At 40.4% G+C, this 22,951-nt stretch overlaps 1 protein-coding gene across 1 annotated transcript in view; it reads left to right on the plus strand.

Annotated features, from left to right (window-relative positions):
* LOC133349074 (syndecan-2-like) overlaps positions 1-14,514 on the plus strand; it is a 15,548-nt gene extending 1,034 nt beyond the window's left edge. Inside the window, exons 2-5 of the mRNA XM_061562213.1 lie at positions 6,921-7,110; positions 8,174-8,241; positions 9,002-9,236; positions 11,606-14,514. Coding sequence (XP_061418197.1) covers positions 6,921-7,110; positions 8,174-8,241; positions 9,002-9,236; positions 11,606-11,763 — 651 coding nt within the window. The 3' untranslated portion in view covers positions 11,764-14,514. The remainder of the gene's footprint in view (positions 1-6,920; positions 7,111-8,173; positions 8,242-9,001; positions 9,237-11,605) is intronic.
* Positions 14,515-22,951: the final 8,437 nt, after the last annotated feature.

Consider the following 22,951-nt stretch of genomic DNA (forward strand, 5'->3'; position numbering starts at 1 on the left):
CTGCTTTTGGATGAAAGCCACAAAAATATTCCTTTGGGGCTCACGTATGGGTGGTCCTGTTTAGGCTGTGTTATGGAATGCAATTTCTGTTTCTTCTGTACATTCTTGAGCCCCGTGTCACTTGTTGAAACACGTTTTCTTTTACCCCTCTGCCGTTCTCCAGACCCAAAGTCAACACTGTACAATCTATATTCTTGGGTCTTTTGGTAGTCACGTAAATAAGTTCAAATAAAATATTTAATAAATAACAAAAAAAACACGACGTTTCGATCACAACACTTTTTTTTGCCTCCTGATGATCGTTTGTGTTGTGATCGAAACGTCCAGGTTTTTTTGTTATTTTTGTTATATTTTCTTTGAATACTATACTCTTTGGTTCTTTCGGTAAAGTCACGTAGGCAGAAAATAATAATAGATCACGACGTTTCGATCGCAACACAAGCAAACGTGACTTTACCGAAAGACCCAAGAATATGAATTCCTGCAGTCACGAAAGCTTTAAGACTACAAACTAGCTCACATGGAGAGTTGTTATTTCACCGTCATTGTCACCGTAATTATACCGAGAAACTCCCTATCACTGTTAAGAAGACATTAACACGGACTGAGGACGAACAAACAGCATCCTCAGCGATTTGTAAAGAATTTCGTGACACCCGCACCAGGAACATCTACCACGCACACAACCAGGCCCGGTCCCTATGACAACCCTTGCCAACGGGAGAAACACTCGCCTTTCAGCATGATCGGAGTGAGCTGGGGAGGAGTGAAGCTGCTAGGCTAGGTTTGCAAATCACGCTGTAACAACACTTCCAAGGCACTCGTTTTGGCTTCAAAATACTGCATATGTGTGTCCGCTGTTCGCTGTGTGCGCAACATGTAGTGCTGCTGCGTGCAATGTTCTCCCTCCGCTCACCTCGTGTGCCAAGATGCCAAATACAAATGTGACTGGGAAACAAAAGCACAGAAACTACATTTTAAGCAAAGCTACGGTAGAGAGAGAGTGCGCCACAAGTGAAAATTTCGACTTTGTAAGGTTTCATAACACTGGGTCCTGTTTGACATAGTTACAAACAAAAGGTGCAGAGCGTTGAAATGGGTCATTCGAGGTATTATTAGTAGATGGAGATGTTGTGGCGAGTATTAGGTCTCAGAGCCTCGCTGGCTTTGTGTGCTCAATACGCTGGCGGTGATGAAAAGGGAGCCTGGAGCTATTGGCATGAGCGAACGAACTCTGAGCTGGTAAGCCATTGAATGTATATACGGGGGGGGGGGGGAGGGTTTGAAGGGTAATCTTCTATTTTTCAGCCGAAATGTTGTTCACTGACAGTTGCCCCAGTTTTTGGCTGTCCCATATTGTTACAGGGGTCACACAGCCCTGTATCGCTGGCATCATAAAAGTAAAGTGTTGTTGGTACACCTGCCATGCCGAGTTAATATTTGTCTACACACGCAGCGTCAGTGTATAGTTTCACACACATTGCGCCCGTGTAATGTACCATGCACCGTCGTGACATACACTCTGCACCAGTATATGCATAGGTGGTGGGTGTGGTGGAGTGTGGACACACTAGGGTCAATGGCGGTTGTGTGTGTTTTTGTGTTGGAGGGGAAGAAAAAGAGTAAACGCACAGGCCACAGATTGGGGTGGAGCAGTTAATAAATCTCTGGGGATGTTTTTCTGGTGTCCCTGTACTACTGAGCCGCAGTTTGTTTAGAAGGGCACGGCTATATTGGCCTTCTGTGTGCAAAATTCCAAATTTCTGTGGCAACCGCATTTCTTGCATCATAATTCTGACTGCTGAAGGCGAGCTTTGTGTACTTCGACAAGATGGGTTCTTTGACTCTATCATCGACGGTGAGTTACCTTTAATCACCACTAGAGCCCAGTGTGAACTTATTCCGTTATTAATGTCACAATAATAATGACTTCATTCAGCAGTGGATAGAGAGTGGCACCTATTTGTTTTAATAGGCTGTGCTATTTAATGATAATTATAATACATTACCAGTGAATCGGTAAAAATATATTTGACAATATTTTTATGAATTAAGCTATACCACTGCCAAATATGTTACCGTTCTGGAACAATGAATATCAAGTCAAGAGTTGAAGTAATTCTTTCCGTAAATGATTATCTGCATATGGTGAACGGAAAGTCCCTGTAAAAGCTATTACTGTTGATCTTGTACTCATGTATGTGAATGAGTAGAGGGGTTTCCCACACACGACATTGCTGCAGTATAATTATTTTAGGTACAGGACATTATACATTCCACACCCCATTTCTGGGATATAGCCTACAATTGAAAGAACAGCAGGGCTCCAAATCCTGAGACTGTGAGTTTTAATTCCAGTCAGGGTCAATTCAGCCCATCATTCCTCCAGATCGATACAATAAGCCCCTTTTGGTGAGGCTCCATTTTCTTCTGAGAAGCTATTTTGCATTGCAGAGGATGGACTCTACCATAGGAATGTGGAATTTACACCAATAGCTCAAAATTTCCAACAGAGATGACCAGAGTCATGTTCTTGTTTGATATGGCGGGACATTGATATTCTCAGAGTGTGTTTAAAATGAGGCGTGTGTACTCTTTCAATTTAGTTTGTTTGGCACAGTGTTCAAGTATTTTCTTGCTGAAATATTTAGCTTGATGTTGAATGCAGATAACCATGAAACCACGAGACTCATTGGCTTGTTGCACAATATCTGGCATAAGCTGACTCTGTAGCGACTACACACAGTACTTAGCCTACCAATGTGTTACTGCCTGCCAGAGCTGTTTCCCAGATGAGATGCACAAGCCATCATATGTAATCGGATATTTTGAAAACTTTGGGAACGTACTGCTGCAGTGTATGACACTGGTTGTCCAGTGCTCACTTTAAGACGATTAATGTACCGTACTGTACGCTGTGCAGACATTATAATCAAACGCATCTATGTCTATACAGCATACATAAAGTAAAGCCATTAAATATGGTAATTTCAGTCCTATAAATGATAAATAGGATTTTTTTACTGATGTAGGGAAAACTTCGCCGAGTTACAGTTCTTTCTCGTTGGTCCTGTCCAGATATTTGGAAAAAATTGGGTTTAAGTTTAGCTTTACAATAATTAAGCAATTCAAGTATTGTCTCTACTGCATTTCTTTTAGACCATATGTTTAATTGATAAAATGAAGTTAGTGTTCACTCTAATATTTTTCAGTCAACAATTTAAAAAAAGCAATTAAATTATAGTACTGTACCTTCTTTTTGTTATGTTTATCGGACCAGATTACAATATAGGAAGTGATCATAGAGAAATGTTGTGTTTAAACCATAAAGAATAGCTTGAATAAAAAACAATCTCAATCTGCATAACTCATGAATAGAAGTATTTTGGCTGCAGCCCAACCTGAAATGGCTATATGAGTGTCAGTCACTCATAATTAGGTGGGCATCATTGGACATGGCAGTGACAGAGTGTGCAGCATGCAATTGTTCACATAATTTTTGTTACATAATCAGGCTGGTATGACCCGCATGCGTCTACATAAATGTGAGCTATAGATGAGCTTAATCAACGTTTTACCTCCTCTCATTAATGTATTTTATATATACTGTATATATCCCGAGGTGGTCAGGTTGATGAAGGCACACATTGGCACTCAGTTGACACAGCTGAGGTTCTGGATTTGGCTCCTCATCAGAGATAACCAATTTCGCAGGCAGAGTGAGAATATGGTCTCAGCTCGGTCACCATTAACCGCATATACAATCTATTGTGCACTTCGTTGGGCAAAGCCTGGCATTGAGGGCCTTTGTTGGATGGCGATGCCATGGCAGCGCCTCCCTTAAAGGCAGCATGTGATGGGGCATCTGTTGGGTGTTATAAGGTAAACCGTTAGTGAGCCATCGAAAGTAGTTTTATGGCGTCATCCTCAGGAAATGATCCCTGGCGAACAATGTATACATGTGGAATCTGATTTGACTAAGAAAAAGCACAATCAGCTTTTTACATGAACTGGTCATTTTCAAGATAAACAGCACCTTGTAATGTAATTTGCCTGTTGTGGGTTTTTTTGTAAGTTTGTGTGATTTATATATTTAATTAGGTGCTGCCGGGAAACGCTAAGTATTTTCACATGATGGGTGTGCATACGTTTCAAATATATCGACCCACAGTAACCCCCAGGCGGGGAAAAATATGGCTTCGCTTTGAACGTCCCATTTCACGTGTACAGCTCAGGAATGTATTTTTTTACAATGCATGAAGGAGAAAATGAGAGTGCTTTAACTACAAGGCTTACCACTAACATTTGGCACCAAATGGTACCCAATCATGATTAATTGGAGTCCCTGAATAATTAACCCTCAAATAATTGTGTGCATTATTTTTGAATTACTCTACAGTATTCACATGGTATGCACAGTAGATTATAAAGCGCCCTCAATTTGTGAAGTAATCAACATCAGAGGGCATTTGAACTCGTGCAGTGATCGTGACCATGGCGTGTGCTAAAACAGGTGTGTTTAAGTAAGAGATGCGGTTAACCGCAGGCTGTGAAAGAGAAACTGACATCCTGGTCCTTGTGTTTGGATTGTTCAAATTTCGCTGGAAACCCCGACAATCGATTACCAAAAAAGTAAATCAACCTACTGAGAATTTTCAGTGAAAGGAAAAGCAACCTGAGGAAGCTCACGTGGCCGCCTTGTGAATTAAAATACTACTATAAACTATAAAAGAATGAACAGCGATTCCTTTACGTCGCTGCGGTCTTCCTGCTTGTGCCGTGAGAAACCCCCTCTTCCTCATTGTACTGTGGCGTAAATTTCCCACTTACATCTCTGTGCTGTGTGGTTCCCGGATGTCTTTATTTTCAACTGCCATCGCAGTGTTTCTTGTAATACGATCCGTGGAGCTTTATGAAAAGTACCCGCAGTTGGCCCAGTCATGAAGATGTTCTTTCAGAGCTTAAAAAAAAACCGTGTCCGTAATGTAAAAAGCTACTAAAAGAAATACTTTTAAAATGGAAAAGGTGGTGTTTTTTGACTTAAGTATTTTCATGCTTTGCGTTGTTTGTGCCAAGTATGGTTAGTTGCTGTGGCATTTGTTGGTTTAGGGTTACAAATTATTTGAATTTTTTGTCTACGGGAATTCGCTGTTGTAACCAACTGTGGGTTATGGATTTTTGTTCGTGTACATTGTAGTTCATCATTACCAAAACACATGATTAATCTTTGTGTGACAATCGATCAATACTGGCAACAACAGGTTGCACATCTTATTTATTTAGGGACTTCTCATTTCACAACCTCCTAAGCACACATCATCTATTTAGTTGGACAGTGACCCTGAGAGCATTTGGAATCGAAATGAAATCAACCTGTCAAATCAAGGTGAAACTTGGGTTGAATTGAAGAAATAGAAGTGGAAGGACCTATCAATTGAATGCAGCACACCTTGTTCTGTGCTCAATTTATCGTAATTATTACTGTACTCCGATTTGCCAATCGCATTTCGGTAAATGTGCAGACGTTGGCTAACGTTTCCTGATATCAGACCAATGTTGGCACAACGTCAACCAACGTTCGCCCAAACGTCAACTAACGTTAGCCCAAGGTTGCATTTTTACTGGGATATGCCAACAATTCATGAAATGCACGAGCCTAATGTTAAACTTTAATGCAGTAACACCTTAAAGTGACATGTGCATTAAGGCATATTCAATATATATGATTGCTCTTAAATTTGTGCTTGTCGTGTACCCCCAGAAGTCCTGTTAACTGTCGTTGTAGCATTAAAGTGAAGTAACACTTTACATCAACATGTAACAGAGGTGGAAGGCTGATGCTTATTGTGATGTGGGAGGCTGAATATATTGTTACGATCGGTTTGAAGAATGTATTATTGGTAAAATAAAAATTTATAAAATGTCATTAGCAATAAAGAGCTAAAGCAGAGCATGCGGATGGTTCAACGAATTCCATACAATTGACGAGTGCATAGCTTTAAAAATGCAAAGTGCAAAAAACACAAAGCAGCAGCATGCTTAGAAACCTTGTGTAATCATACCTCATAAGATCGTTTTGTCACGTACCCACCCCCCCCCCCCCCCAGAGATGTTTCACACGTCGTGTTTTTTTGTTGTGTTGACGGAGTATTTAACACACAGTCATAGTGACCCAGCCTCAATAGGGGCCAATTCACATCAGTGGCAAATATCATCACCCCTCGGCATGTGCGATCATTGTCCCCTCCTAGCAGACTAATGCCCCAGGTCACTTTTGCAAGGGAGAACATCATGGTCTCTTGAGTTCTTAGCTGATTATGCCATATAAACTTAAACTTGACTTTTTAAAGAATCCCTTACTTTATCCACTTGAAATCATCCACCATTGCGGAGGAATGCTTGGAATGTCATCGTCATGAGCAATTGGAATGCGTGGAGTAGATGTGGAAAGACAGTTTTGTAAATGGAATGTAAAACGAGGTGGTGATGGGTGGACCACGTGCCGTGCAGGATGGAGGGCAGGTTAGTGACAGTGAAACTAATAAGACAGTGACCAAAGAATAAATCCAAAACCAGATGTTGGGCTACATTAAAGAGCAGACCAGGAAAGTCAGGCATTGACTGGCCTGACAGAATGAGGGTGAGGTGTGGTGGCGACGGTGGAATTAACTGAGTTGACCTTAATATCATCACTATGCATTAATGGATACTTTAGTTGTGGTATCTTCACTCTTAGCTTTATTATTACTGCCAATGTGTCTCTCTAAAGCTCGTATATTACTGCTGACCAATAAAAGCAAGATTGCTTGTATTACCCCTAAATAAATGTCTGTCAATGCTGTACAAGGTGTAATCACCATAAATACACACGAGCAAGTGAACTGAAGGTCTTGTGTGTGTGTGCGTGTGCTCTCTCATAGAGGCGCCAGGCCACCGAATACCGCTTCTTGGCCCAAAACTCAATCGACACGGATGAGTCTTCGGGAATGTCAAGTGGAGAAGACCCAACCTGGGATGATCAGGAAGAATCTACCTTGGATGACGAAGATAGCAGCATTTCCTCAAGTGAAGATGATTACTTCTCTGGCTCGGGGTCTGGCTCAGGCTCAGGTACTAAACGTAACAACAATAAAAAACTAAGTTTCCCCCGCATAGCCTGAACAGACCGTTGGGGCAAGGGCTGTTAGCGAGCACCTATGAAGGCTGGCACGGCACACAAGAGGGTGGGTTGCCAACACCATGCCCGGCCGCCTTTATCTCCCCAGTGGTAATGTTTACGCACTACACTAGGTACTCATGTGAAGCTGAGTCGACCTGGTAGGTCGGGGGGAGGGGGGCATGAAGAGTTCAGATAATTGTCACAGGTGTTTGCTGTGAGCGGGAATCTAACTCAGGTTGCCCAGTTCGTAGGACTAAGCGTAACACAGTCACTCACGCACAGACAAAGGTGTATTGCTGTGAATCAAATTGTATTCCCAGCAACTTCTAAATGTAGACATAATGGTGGTGGTGTAATGGGTGAGCACACCAGACATCCAATACAAATGTCACGGGTTCAATTCGATCTCCCAATACAGCAGTTGAAACAAGGAGCTGGTTTATTATATCCCCACACCCTCTGTTCACCTCTGTGCTTTTTTATAGTTTCAACTGAATGAGAAGACATGATGCAATATTGCTAATATAACTCTGATGTGTGGGTGTTCTGCGTTATATATTATCTGTTCGCTGCAACGTACTACACCCCCAGTTATATACTTACCGTACAGTACTATATTTCAAGTTTATTTTGTTCAGTGTACTCGCCTCGTGGGTATTTAGCGATAAACCATTCGACTTAATCCAATTGGCTAGAAATATATGTACACTTTTTAAACACATACTGCATTATAGTTTAACTATCTTCACAGCTCCTTTCTAGTTATAAGTCAGATGAGAGGTTATTCTTTTCAGAAAAACTTATTTTCCTCCAAAACAGCCATTTCTGCAGAAATTTGTGAAAATTTGGCCATTTTATGTTGAATATCAGTGGAAACTACCCTTATGAAGGCACATTAGTTGAGCTCAATGTTTATTTTCCGTATGCATTGACTGATCATCGTGCAGAAATTAATGTTTTAGTGCACGACTCTCTTGACTAATTTAAATTATGCTCGCTTTTTTTCATGTCCAGGTGATGCTGATGCGGAATCGGAGGAGGATGAGACTCCCGACAGCAGTGAACAGGAAGAGGAGCTTCAGGTATAACTTAATGATTTCCATAAAGCACTGGCGAAAATGTTTTTTGCAAGTTGTCTACAAATGATTTGGTGGAACGCAATGCAGAATGAAATATTCTCACTGCAGTTGACACGGAAGAATGTATTAAATCTCATCAGATAGGGAGGATAGAAACAAGTGCCACATTCAACTTTAGTTTCTACCTTCAAGAAGCCATGCTTGCAACATTCGGAGCCATTCAAACCACACACGTCTCTCTGTAATCTGTAAAATTAGTCGGGTGACCGAATCCTCGTCGGCGATTAATTTAGCCCATCATCCCCTCCAGTTTTGGTAAAATGCTACCACTTTGTGGGAGGAAAAAATAGGTTGTCCAGTGGATAAACCTCTCCTTATGCAATTTACACAGCTCGCTCAGGACCACCAACAGACATGAGCACCACGATTATTTGGTGGAGTAATTGGACAGTCTTTGGTGTTTCTTGTTTTCATTCCCATAATCCAAAATATAAACTGCAAGCACGTGTTTTATGCAAGGCAGCATGATAAATCATAACACACTGTTCCTTAATACGGTACACATTGTAATATTGTATGCACCCAGACATGAGCTTGGAGAGTGAGGTCATATATATTATAAAACACACGAAAACTATTACGTAAAAACTGGAATTCCAAGTTCATTCGTTGAAGGGGAAAATGCGGATGGATTTTGAATAGTTAAGTCAATTATAATCTTCTTATTGTGTTTATAAAGAACACCGGTTGATCTGGCTTGCAGGTGGAACAAAGTAAAGACCTGAATACGATCCCAGATGATGACGAGAAGGAAGAAGATGAGAAGGAGTCCAAAAATGATCTTGGCGAGAACTACGATGAGGAAGAGCCGAACGGAATCAGCGTTCCCAAAAAGACGCCACGCATCAGCACCGACATGGACAACAAAGTTGAGACATACGTCATGGCTCAGAAGAAAGGCTCCCAGAATCCCCTTGAAAGCACCGAGGTCCTGGCAGGTAAATGTTTCACGCCACACGCTTCTGTAGCGACATTTTCAATCTGTTTGACTCCGAAAAAAATAATCCTGCTAATTCATTATGAACTACACCGCTATAAATGCAGCAGCAGTAGTGCTGTGGTACAAGTGCACGCATCACGCCCTTCACCGCGAGCTCACTTAGTCATTCGAAATTGCCTTCTCGTCTTGACCCGTATTTGTTTAACCAACTTTAACGACAGTATCCCCTCGTTATTCGCGAGCGATACATTCCGGACATGCTCGTGAATAGGACGGATAATTATATTTGCCTATGTAAACCTATCGTTTTAATGAATTACCTTGAATAAATAGATAAATAAGCTATTAAATGCATAAACATGAGTAAATATATATAAATATAAAAGTATCTCATCATCCTTTCTTATCACCTTATCTCATCACTTTCTTTCTCTATTTCTCCTTCTCTCGATGCAGTCGTGTAGAGTTCCAGATGCGAGTTTAACACGTAGGCTTTTGTGACCGATATCCATCATAAAAAAAGATTGGTAAGGTTTGTCACGTAAACAATGTGATTCACCGATATCCAAAATTTTGGATAGGAAGTCCGTGAAATAGCGAGGGAATATTGTACGTAATAACATTCTTGATTTGAAGCTTTCGTGACTGCAACGATTCATATTCTTAGGTTTTTCGGTAAAGTCACGTAGGTAAAAAAATTTATTTAATAAAAGTAAAAAAAAATCACGACGTTTCCGAGGCAACACAGACCGAAATGTCGTGATTTGTATATTTTATTTTTATTTTACTTTTATTAATTTAAATTTATTACCTACGTGACTTTACCGAAAAAAACCTAAAACAATGTAATAACATCCTCTCGAAATTAGCTCCATTTTGAGACGTAACATCGCTATCCCAGTCCCTGTACGTGGTCACACATTAACATATACATCACCATCTAACAAGACAACCTATTGATTTAAATGTCAAGTGTTTAGCATAATTCCTTTCAAATTACAGTTTTCGTAGACTTATAATTCCACATAGTGTGATTTCCACTATTATTTTTGTAATAGATGATCATCATTAAAGTGATAACCAAGACAGCGTAGCCCATTGCTTTTTGGCACAGCTGTCTGGAATTTAATAGATTATGGCTTTAAACAGTTACCAATTAAGTCAGGTATTTAATAATTGTTTTCTAATTCAAAGTTTAAAAAAATATATAACTTTGAAAGAGACACTGGACTTGGAACCTGAAGTTTGTAGTTACATATTATTGGCATATTCCTCCAGTGCTATCCCAACTAGTGCGCGTTTTGCTTTGTTACACTTTTATGCAGCATCGTTACTAATCGGCATTAGCCACACTGCTTGTGCTAGAGTTGCTCGACTGTGTTTTTATAAATCTCGACCGAAAACAACACTTATATTTCTGGCAACTTAGACAATGATTCTGTGCCCTCATATCTTCGTATAGTGTGTCTCTCTTTACCATGGAGTAGAAATGCACATACATTGTAAATCGCAATTTCACCATTCAGGACTTTCTACATATCGGAATATATGTTACAGTTCAGCTTTTCGTTGAAATACGAAAAATTACTTGTGATTATTTTACCAATATTACTATTCATCAAGTTATATTTTAGTAGTATTGTATTTCTTTGTACTCCTTATGTATTAGGCTATTCGTATGCCTGATCACATCAGTTCATGGAAGCTAATCATGTTTTGAGCCTGGATAGTGCTTGGAAGGGCATCCACAATGGATAACAGGTGTTATGGGCTGCAGACTTACATCTGTGGGCAATAGATGGCAGTTCAGCAAAATCCATTGTTCCGCTGTACTTCTGCACTGCGCGACTTTCCAACTCACACTTGACCAGCATGGGGAGATACTAATCTAGCAGTGTATTGACAAAAGGGTCATTTGCAAGATTGTAAATGTTCCTCGTGTGAAATGTCTGGGGGCTATTGCCTCTGCTGACTGAGTCAGAAGCACTGACATTGAGTTCAAATTTCAGTCAAATATTAGTCACCCAAAATGTCAATAGTTCTCAGTCAGCAATGACGAGCAAACAAAAAAGGCCATATTATTAAATATATATATTGTTATCACATGACTCCCTTGAAGACCACATGAAACGGAGCATCCACGTGGTGGATGCACGAGAAGCTGTTGGAAACACATCAAAAGTAATTTGTTGGACGTCACCCCTGAGTGCCGGGCGTGCTTGGGAGTAGCAGTGAACGTGGGAATTGATGTGCCTCCTATGTCACCAACATCATGGTCACGATGGTGCAAAAATAAAGCTGACACACGATTGTTGTCACCGTTGTTGTAATCGTTGTTTTCATGTTTGTTGTCGTGTTTGCCTGCAGCGGTGATCGCGGGCGGTGTCGCGGGTCTCATGTTGGCCGTGCTGCTCATCGTCTTCCTCGTCTACCGCATGCGCAAGAAAGACCAGGGCAGCTACATGCTGGGGCGCCCCGCTGCCCAGCCATACCAGCGCACCAGCGACCAAGAGATCTACGCATAGGGCTCGCAAACCGACTGTTTTAACCAACCCCGCAACTCATCACGATCATAATAATCTAAGAAGTAAAAGTTGGAACATGTAATGTGATACACGTTCCTCAAGTTGTAAAATATCAGCCTATATTAAGCTGTTGTTGCTGAGAGGTTATGAATCAAGTGTGCTGGTTTTTAGGGTACCGTGCAGGGTTGGCAATACATTAAAAAGGATGGAAACTTACCCGGCTTTTTTAATCGTTTATTGACCCAACAGGTGACAAGACTGATTAAGGGACATTTTGTTTTTAAGCAAAGACTGCCAGAAATTAACTGTTGTTGATGAAGTCATTTATTGACTTTATCTTCTGACTGGTTGGAATGTATGATTCACAAAACACTTAAAACAGGTGCATTATCAGTTACTGAAGACTAATTTACATAAGCTAGCAAGCCTGTAAGAATAAAGCCAACGAGCAGTCATTGTACTACTGACTAGTGTAGCATGCAAGGGTTTTTATAAATATTCCTTTGCCCTAAAACCATATTCTTTTTTACATTGACATGTTGCCTGGATTGTTTGTGCGTAGCCTTTGACATAGACATTTAGGGTTTAACACAATGGCCCGTTTTTGTTGATGTTTTATATTGCCTTCATGAAATGTTAACCCATACATGTTTTATTCTAACATGATACAGGAATCTATTAATTATGTAAATAGGGATTATTTTAACATATAACTTATACCGATTGTTCATTTTAATTAGAATAATTTCTATATGTTGAATGTTTTATAATTTCCAGCATGTCTGCTTGTTACGCTGGTATTTACAGTGTCCAAAAAACAAACAAAAAATAAAGTTATTTAAGTAGTTTTCATTCAGTACTCTCATTATTTGAATAGCTGCAAAGAATTATATTTTCTATATTTGTCTTGTTTTTATTGTAGTGTTGAATATATCTCTGCTGTGTAAATGTCATATCAATTTAAACAACAAAAGAAACACCGCGATGTGAATGTAGTTGGTGCTCTTATTAACACAAAATAGCAGGGACGCGGAGGTCATGGACACAGTCACTCTCGAATGGACCTGTTTTGTGTGGGGGCCACATCCAATAACACGAAAGCACGTCTGATTGCACTTTACTGTAAATGTGTGTGTTCCCATTATATTAGCAATCATGTGAAAACAAATATATAGTTTAAGCAGCCCAAGTGAAACAAAACCTAGAGTTATTATTTCGACACATTTGTGTAAAATACACTTAATAACACTGCAATGTATGCAGACGCAGTAATAGGTACTTGTGATTATTAAGTAGGTAATCTCTCGAGAACTGTTTAATCGAATATCAATTGTCTTATGAACAGATCCAGTGGATGCGTAGAAGCTATGTTACATATCGGAGACAGGAGTTTGTAAACCTTTGGCATTTGCAAACACAGCATGCGCTGTATAGCTGTTGTGCAGAATTTGTCTTTAAGCGTGTTTCGTTTAGAATCCCCCCCCCACATGACTGCATGCTTTTGTGCAAATGCCGACAGCTTACATCAACCCTGGGGAATTTTACAACTTCTGTAAAGTTTCTTGAAAACTTTGCAACCACCACGAGTCATTTTTGTTTTAAAACAAAGAATACTCCGTAAAGGGGTGCATTGCCTTGTTTTCTTGGACTTGTTGACGTTTAAAACGAATAACTTGCTTTCAAGTAAAACATGCTGAGATGAAAACAAAGTCACCGTGAGAATACTTCGCAAAACGAATGTATTCGCCTGCAGATGTTTTTGTGCAACTAAGCCCAAACGTTTCGTGTGCAACCTAAGGTCACACATTTTAACTTGTCCATTGGGTTAAAGGGATGAATTGGGACGGAACATTTAACACTCAAACATGACTTGGCAGAGGTAGATCCTACCAGCTACTTAATTCAAATTAACATACTCGATCATACTCGTCTACTCATGCTACTCAGGCTTCCGTTGTAACTAAATATTTAAATTCTCTACTAAGGATATATTGCAAGATAAGTCAGGGGTGTGTCTTAAGTGCATTTAAATCAAAGACTGAATATTTTCTCAGAGCTTCAATGATTTTGTTTTGCCTTTGTATGATTGTCTCGTTGAAGAATATCGCTAATTTTAGTATGTGTAGGTTGATGGCATTTAAAAAGAAGAAACTCAACATTCCAGTCAGATGAATGTCACCTGCCTGAGAAGTACACAACAGGGAGTGCCATTGTCAAGTACAGGTTTTGTGAGTGATGTTCAGCTGTGACAGTATATTAAGCAAGTTTCCATACCTGACGCTACAAACATAGTTTTTGGCTTACGTGTGTGTGTGAACATGATGGCGTATGTTTCACACATTTACTGAATGGGTGATACATGCTGAGGTACTGATGCAAATACACCAAAATGTAACAACAGATATGTTGCTTTGTGTGTACAGATGGTAGAGTTTGTGTGCATTTGAATGCAAATGAGCATGTTTGTAGAACTCACCATGCAATCCTGGGTCAGTACGAGCAGATACAATTGAGCAATGTTCATATGTGCAGTTGGTGGTGCATTGAATATTAAAGTACACATTTTTTTGTACAAAATACATTCCTAGTCTTAATATGATCTAATTTAATACTAGACCAAAGGATATTCACAATGTAAGCATTTATTATAGCCTAATAAATATGTTCTCTTTTGATTTCCATAGACACTGAAAGTTTTGTACTTCAAACGTCGTGTTTCTAAGATGAAAATAAATTGTACCAAAATTGTCATTGATAATTGAGTCTCTGGATTTCTAAAATGTTAAAACAATCTTGGCTTTCGTGAATACAAAACTACATGTGGAAATGTACGTTATTAAGGCGTGTTAGCAAGTTGCGAATTCAGTGAACCTTGACATAAAAACAAGTTAATTAAAAATTAGAACATGTTTTTTTTTTACTTTTACTGTCATTGTGACCCTCTGTAAAGCACGATTTCCCCAAGGCAGTTGTACAAAACATCACTATCTTACTTTTCTGTCAGTGCCAGTTCTATGTATGTGTATATATACAGTAATTAAATAATGTTTTATGAACCTGTTATTATGAAGGGCTTGCTCGTGTTCAGTAATGATACAAAAAATATCAATTTCCATAGCGCCCTAACATGGAAAGCCATTACAAGGGCGTGGAAACAACAAACACATTCAACATTCGTCATTAGTCCATTACAATGAGAAACGATGGCCACAGAAAACGACTCCAGAGTCTCCAAAATACCCTCCTCCACAGAGTCGTTTTCACCGGCTCCATCTCCCACGAGCTCTTCACGCCTTGTACAGGAGCTGCACCCGCTTACCAGTGCACTAGAGAGTCCAGTTGAAGGTCGCAGTGTTATTCGCTTTCATGGCACAGAAAACCCGGTCAGCTAGCCTCTCTAAGCGATGCCATCCACCCATACGTACCCGTCACACAAAAAAGAAACCCACGCTCAATCTGCTATGGACCTGCTGAGTATGAAATCCACTCTGCTTGGGACAGCAGAACGGAGCTTTTACGGCTGCACCCGCGTGGTCTCTGACAAACAGAAGTCCGCTGAGCCGTGATAATCACTGCCTTATAGGACCGAATTAAATACGTGTCTTTTCTCCTTTTGTTTAGTTTCACGTAGTTTAATTCTCCCAGTGCCATCGTCGCTTCGTCTTAGCTTTGTTTTTTGCTGAATACAGGTGGCGCGTTGTCAATCTTGGATTGATTGATGCCTCACTTGAGTCACATGCCGCGCAACTGGTTATTTCAGTTGACATTCATTTCTAATAAAAGCCCGGCGTTCCGATAAGTGCGTCCGTTTGTCCGTAAACTGCATTATAAGATTCTAGATTTGAAGCTTTCGTGACTGCAAGGATTCATATTCTTGGGTTTTTTCGGTAAAGTCACGTAGTATCTACTGACTCTATATATACCTACACAGCCTACATACAATAGAGTCAGTAATATCAGTAGTATGCTGGTGTGGACTCGAGTCATGTGACTTGGACTCGAGTCAGACTCGAGTCATGAATTTGATGACTTCAGACTCCACTTGGACTTGCATAACAATGACTTTGTCCCACCTCTGGTAGTATCTAATGGCTCTATGTTTGCTGACACAGCCTACGTGCAATAGTCAGTCGTATCTGCACACATGGGGCGGGCATCAGTGGGGTCGACGAGCGAGGCGCGTATTGCCAAGAGGCCCTCCTCCAGAGCTAAACTTCCGGCGGCTGCAGGCCACCGAAATTCTAATACTGGTAAAAATTTAAAATTTAAAATTAATAAAAGTAAAATACTTTTATTAATTTTAATTTTTTACCTACGTGACATTACCGAAAAAACCCAAGAATATGCATTATAAGAGTCTTTCAGAAGGCCTGAATCAAAAAGTTATAGGAATTGGACCCCCCAGATGTGAAGGTTAAAAGTTCATCCAACAGTCAACAGGATCACTGACTCCATATGCCGACACATCCTACATACAATAGAGTCAGTAGTGTCTGACATTATATGCCTACACACCCTACATACAATAGAGTCAGTAGTATCTGACTCCATATGCCGACACATCCTACATACAATAGAGTCAGTAGTATCTGACATTATATGCCTACACATCCTACATACAATAGAGTCAGTAGTATCTGACTATATATGCCTACACATCCTACATACAATAGAGTCAGTAGTATCTGACTATATATGCCTACACATCCTACATACAACAGAGTCAGTATTATCTGACATTATATGCCTACACATCCTACATACAACAGAGTCAGTAGTATCTGACTATATATGCCTACACACCCTACATACAATAGAGTCAGTAGTATCTGACTATATATGCCTACACATCCTACATACAACAGAGTCAGTAGTATCTGACTATATATGCCTACACATCCTACATACAATAGAGTCAGTAGTATCTGACATTATATGCCTACACACCCTACATACAATAGAGTCAGTAGTATCTGACTTTATATGCCTACACACCCTACATACAACAGAGTCAGTAGTATCTGACTATGTATGCCTACACAGCCTACATACAACAGAGTCAGTAGTATCTGACTATATATGCCTACACATCCTACATACAATAGAGTCAGTAGTATCTACTGACTCTATATATGCCTACACAGCCTACATAAAATAGAGTCAGTAGTATCAGTAGTATCTACTGACTCTATGTATGCCTACACAGCCTACATACAATAGAGTCAGTAATATCAGTAGTATCTACTGACTCTATGTATGCTGACACATCCTACATACAATAGTCAGTTGTATCTGCACACATGGGGCGGGCATCAGTGAGGTCGACGAGCGAGGCGCGTATTGCCAAGATGCCCTCCTCCAGAGCTAAACTTTCGGCGGCTGCAGTGCCACCGAAATTCTAATACTGGAAACCTGGGCAACTCAAGGGAACAGTCAACGAATGCAATGTATTCGACTTCAACAAAACCACGTAATGAAATTATGCAGTTGTAATCTGATGCTCGTCGAACACAAAGGGCACACTAATCTCCATGCAGGGGCTCAATTTATTTCGAGAGTACGGTAGTCATATAGGTCACATTGATGCAGAGATCTAATGATTATAACTGCATTGTTTTGTCAGTCTTAATGTTTAGGATCTTTTTTTGCAAAGCACACTGGCTAACATAGAGCCTTAAGGTTTCTGCAAATAGCAGAAACTGCTCCAACAAAAACCGTGAATGGTTATACACTTTAACAAACTTTATTATTGGAACAAAAAAAAGGTATTTCCAAAGTCCAACACTATGACCGGTGTGACCTAATTGAACATGCAGTCCCAGCACTTTTAAAGTTGTGTAACTAGAGCCGCAGTACAGTATATCAATACTTTGCTTTATTACAAACGTCAGGAACAAAATGTGCTTCCACATCATTGAATATGTTTGAAACAGACCCAATTTTCTGAGGCTTGATCATGTTAATCATGACAATACAGGCTGGTAATTTTAATACTAACATCAACTTTGCAACACTATGGGCGTGTTTTTTTTCAAATTGCTAACCCACTTATTTTACAATAGGTAATACAGTGTAAATGGTAATGAATATGGAGTTCTGTATTCAAACTTGGGCAGCTGGCGTAGGGGATTTTATTTCACAAGTCAAATGAGATTGCGAATGCAGCACATTTTTAATGAATATCCCAGGCTGAGTGAAGTAGGGTGCGGCTTAATTTCCGCCTCTGTATTTACGTGGGCCATCTCCCAAAGTGGCATATATCTGGCTTAACAAGCACCACAATTCAAGTCTTACAGAGATATGAGCAGACAGGTAGACTTGGCACGGCACTTAATTCCACTCACGGAGAATTGTTTTTCTATATCATGCAGCAAGGCATAGGGATGTTCTTTTTGTATATAAGTATTTTTACAATAGGAAATCCGAAATGAAAAGGATGACAGCACAGCATTCGGATGAAGATCACAAAAATGTTACGGTTAATTCCGTGAAGGCAGTTGTATTCCTCCAGTCTACGTCACTGCCCACCTATGGTTATGATTGCACCTTCTGTTAAACAATTGTATCCTGTCTGAGTTGGTCATGTCAAGCTTTTCCACATCCTCGTTATGTCACACATTGTCCCTTAAGTCTATGGGCCCCATTCACATCTTGAAGAATCGGTCAAAACTCGTTGCCTTGGTGATTTGCCCCATTGTTGGCACGGAGACATCGGTGCTTTTTCACGAAACATCTCAGCAATATTTGCCAAAACACAAAACAGGGCCCCGTATCATGAAGTCCAAATATGTAGAGTATCACTGAAGTCTGGGAGTAAATCTCGTCGATTATTTCCCCAAACACCAGACCTTGGCTCGTTGTCCATTTGTCTACGTTTAGCCATCATCTCCATTCACACATAAAGCATCCATGATGTTATTTTTTGGTGAACATGTAAAGTTGGAATGGAGCTTGTGAATCAGTCACAGGCATGGTAGAATGTTGCATAACAATTGTTTTTCTAGACCTATGAACCAGTTAAACCTACTGTGCACCATACTTTAAAATGTTCCTTTAAAAATAAATGTAGATTTATGACCAAGCCAAGTAACTAAGCAGGTTAAATCAGAACACAACATGATGTGTGTATTCTTATATTACCTGTTAGAGCCACCACACCTGTGGAGATACATATCCATATGAGATTACTAGAGCTCCCCTACCCATTGTGACAGCAAGCCGCGCGGTTTTAATTCGTAGTCTGCAATGCCACAATGGTCTCATTTTAATACCCTGATTATTTTCAAACTATAGCAGTGAAGGTTAGGCGAGGTGCTGTTGTATAACCACGTGGATGTAAAGCAATTGCTTTATTCATGTCTACTGAGTCCTCTGCAATGACGTTGGGGCCTGAGGAAAATATGAATGTATTTATAAGGATACCCTTTATATTTAACTGACTGTTGTTTACCACCTAGTAGTACTTATTGTAATGTATCCTACATGCTGAATGTATTCGCATTAACTCTCAATTTCCTCAATTGTGAAGTTTTCTGGAAAATGTAAAAAAATTGTCATACGTTGTATCTACTCAGCTCTTCTGAGAAACATGGGGTGGTATTGAACGCAGTGATTCAAAAGATGTCTGTAAACGGGACATGAAGAGCTGCGACATCAACCCAAATGACTGGGAGAAAACTGCCGGCGACTGACTCATCTGGCAGCAGGCTGTGAAAACAGGCCTCAGGAGAGGCGAGGAGAAAGGACACACCGCTTGGCAGACCAAGAGGGAGCGACGTAAAGAACAAGCAACAAACACCTCTGGAGCTGCCACCGCATTCACTTGCAATTGTTGTGGCATGGATTGCCACTCAAGAATTGGCCTACTAAGTCATTCTAGGCGCTACAAAACCTACAGCTGACCTCGTAAGGCGCAAAAGAATTGTCTCTCGAGACACAAAGGCCTATGATTAAAAAAAACACTCACCGATTACATTAACCGGATATAAAACCACTCTTCGAAACGAAAATGAACATCTTAGAAATCAACCCTAATCTACGGGACAGGTTCCACATTAGGTTTAACCAGGACTATCCACATAGTGAGTTTTCTCGATGTCATAATAAGCTCAATCATGTAAACCAACCCAAAGAAAAGTAACCTTGAATGCAATTGTATTCAGGGATACTATTTACACAAAAATATGAACCACATGTTACCAAGTAAGGCCCACCGAGCTATATAGCTCTTTTTCATAAGAGACGTAGCCACAACCAATAGCTCAACCAAGTGGCTTATCATGTGTACACTTATAGCAGACAAATACTCTAAATGTATGTTTCTAAATGTGGAGGGGAAACCCGGAGGACCTGAATAAAAAGTCACGTGACCACGGGGAGAACATGCACACTTCAAATATACCGGTGTCACTGTCGGGATCGGGATCGAACCCACGCCCTCCTGTATATGAGGCGAGGCACCCTTACAACTGTTTATAAATGTTTGACCTTCATTAAGGAAAACATATAGCTTTGCTACATTTGCTGAAGATCGATGCTCAATAATAAAAATGAGTCTCGTAATGTGATAAAATAACAGGGGCGTATACTTGACCAATCAGTAACGGAGTCACTGAGCACGCAAAGTGGTGTGGTGCTGAGCCATTACATCTCGGCTTATTGACATACGGTAATGTCAAAAACAAATAAATACAGGAAAAAGGTTGTCAGGCCTCTATACATTGTTCAGCCACGACCGGTGCCTTCCCACTTCATGACACAAAAATGTGTTGTTGTTTGCGTAGATAATATAAGTAATAAAAAAATTATCTGAAAAGCAAATATATCTCCTTCATATACCAGTCCCTCCGCTTAAAAACATACGAAAGCATAATTTACACTTCCAGTCATTTACAAGGCCTTCTGGGAGTGCATAGTTTCACCGGCATTGGTTCAACGCAAGTAAATTCTGGACCGGTTTTGACCTACAGTGTCTCATCAGCAGAGTCAGGCTTGCTTGAACCAATTCTGCTGAACTTCGAGATGTTACAGGCATTGGCCCTTTCTTTACACCACAAAATTATACAACATATAACACAAAATAATCATTCGCATCATTGTGGAGTAACACAATACATACGCAGACAATACGTCTCTTTCATATATCTCTCCCTTCACATGAAACAAAAAGTGTTTTTACACTTCCAGTCAACCACAGGACCTGCTTGGAATGCATTATTTCAGCAGCATTTGGCAGAGGTGGGACAAAGTCATTGTTATGCAAGTCCAAGTCGAGTCTGAAGTCATCAAATTCATGACTCGAGTCTGACTCGAGTCCAAGTCACATGACTCGAGTCCACACCTCAGAGGTGGGACAAAGTCATTGTTATGCAAGTCCAAGTCGAGTCTGAAGTCATCAAATTCATGACTCGAGTCTGACTCGAGTCCAAGTCACATGACTCGAGTCCACACCTCAGAGGTGGGACAAAGTCATTGTTATGCAAGTCCAAGTCGAGTCTGAAGTCATCAAATTCATGACTCGAGTCTGACTCGAGTCCAAGTCACATGACTCGAGTCCACACCTCAGAGGTGGGACAAAGTCATTGTTATGCAAGTCCAAGTCGAGTCTGAAGTCATCAAATTCATGACTCGAGTCTGACTCGAGTCCAAGTCACATGACTCGAGTCCACACCTCAGAGGTGGGACAAAGTCATTGTTATGCAAGTCCAAGTCGAGTCTGAAGTCATCAAATTCATGACTCGAGTCTGACTCGAGTCCAAGTCACATGACTCGAGTCCACACCTCAGAGGTGGGACAAAGTCATTGTTATGCAAGTCCAAGTCGAGTCTGAAGTCATCAAATTCATGACTCGAGTCTGACTCGAGTCCAAGTCACATGACTCGAGTCCACACCTCTGGCATTTGGTTCAATACTGTACAAGCAAAAGTATGGACCGGTTTCGACATGCACTTCATGGGTCATTCATCCCCACATTGCAAAGAGCTTAAACGAGGAAAGGAGGAGGGGGAGTGGTGAGTGGTCACAATATTTAAAGCATATTCTGTTTCTAGTTATATTTCAAAGTGTCTGCATGTGCTTGGTAAGATGCTCTGCAGCATGCTTTACAGTAAAGACGAAGAAAAACAACGGGTGGGTGTGGTTCTGAAGTGTAAATCAATCTGACTCCAGACTTTGAGTGTACAATAAACGCCAAGTTTGAGGCACAAAGGTTCAAACAAATAAAGATTACAGTATAGCAAACACTCGAGGTGGCTGGGTGACTCAGGTGGACTAAGAGACGGTGTCAGCACCGTCCCAGCGCCGTTACAGCCCTGGGTTTGAATCTAGACCAGGTTCTCAAAATGAGTCAGTTTATCATGTTTATGGTCTCAGCCAGGTCACTAATTTCTGCAAAATGTGGCGTATTACAGCTCTGAAAGTTGAATAATTTGATTTGATGGATATGCAATTAGTCCATGACCGAATAACCCAGTATAAATCCGATCTCATCAGATCTCAGAAGTTAAGCAGTCATTGAATGAGTGACTGCCATACATAAACTAGGTGTTATAAGATGTGAGCGACACTGTAGACAGGGCAGCAAAACATCAATTGTCATACTGTAGCTCTATGCTCATAGCCTTCACCAACCTACACTGACCAGTGTGGGGAAGTATGGTCAAATAACCCTAACGACCCTCGTGCCATAGGGAGGTCCTCTTTCAGCAGTGGATTGAGAATTGGGCTGAACATGCGCATGCACATGTCATGCAACAAGCCTGCTTTGCAGGAAATATACATCTTACAAATTAGGCTAAAGAAACCCTTTGTGTTATTTCCTCACACAGCGTGGTGAGAATTCAGAATGTATGTTTTATTTCACAACACAATTTCATGTATATAGCACAATCAGAATTACTGTAGTCGTAAGAAAAACTATAAAAATAAGATACCAAGCGATTCCATAAGTGATGCCCTTTTTATTGTTAGAGACATGCTCACATCATATCAGTACATTACTTCCCTGCTCCAGCCATGATAAAAATTTATAAAAAGTAAAACATCAGAGGACCTTGGAAACTATAAGGGAAACATTGCCGTTGATCTAAGGGTTCACTGATGCTACGTTTAAAAGACCACTGTTAGCAGCCCAGGAACGGTCCCAAGCCATTCGAGGATCAGCAGCACAGTGTGGGTCTATGTCCCCCAA

Source organism: Lethenteron reissneri, chromosome 29 (genome assembly GCF_015708825.2).
Source record: "Lethenteron reissneri isolate LAM-NWPU_2019-01 chromosome 29, ASM1570882v1, whole genome shotgun sequence".
Lineage (NCBI taxonomy): Eukaryota > Metazoa > Chordata > Hyperoartia > Petromyzontiformes > Petromyzontidae > Lethenteron > Lethenteron reissneri.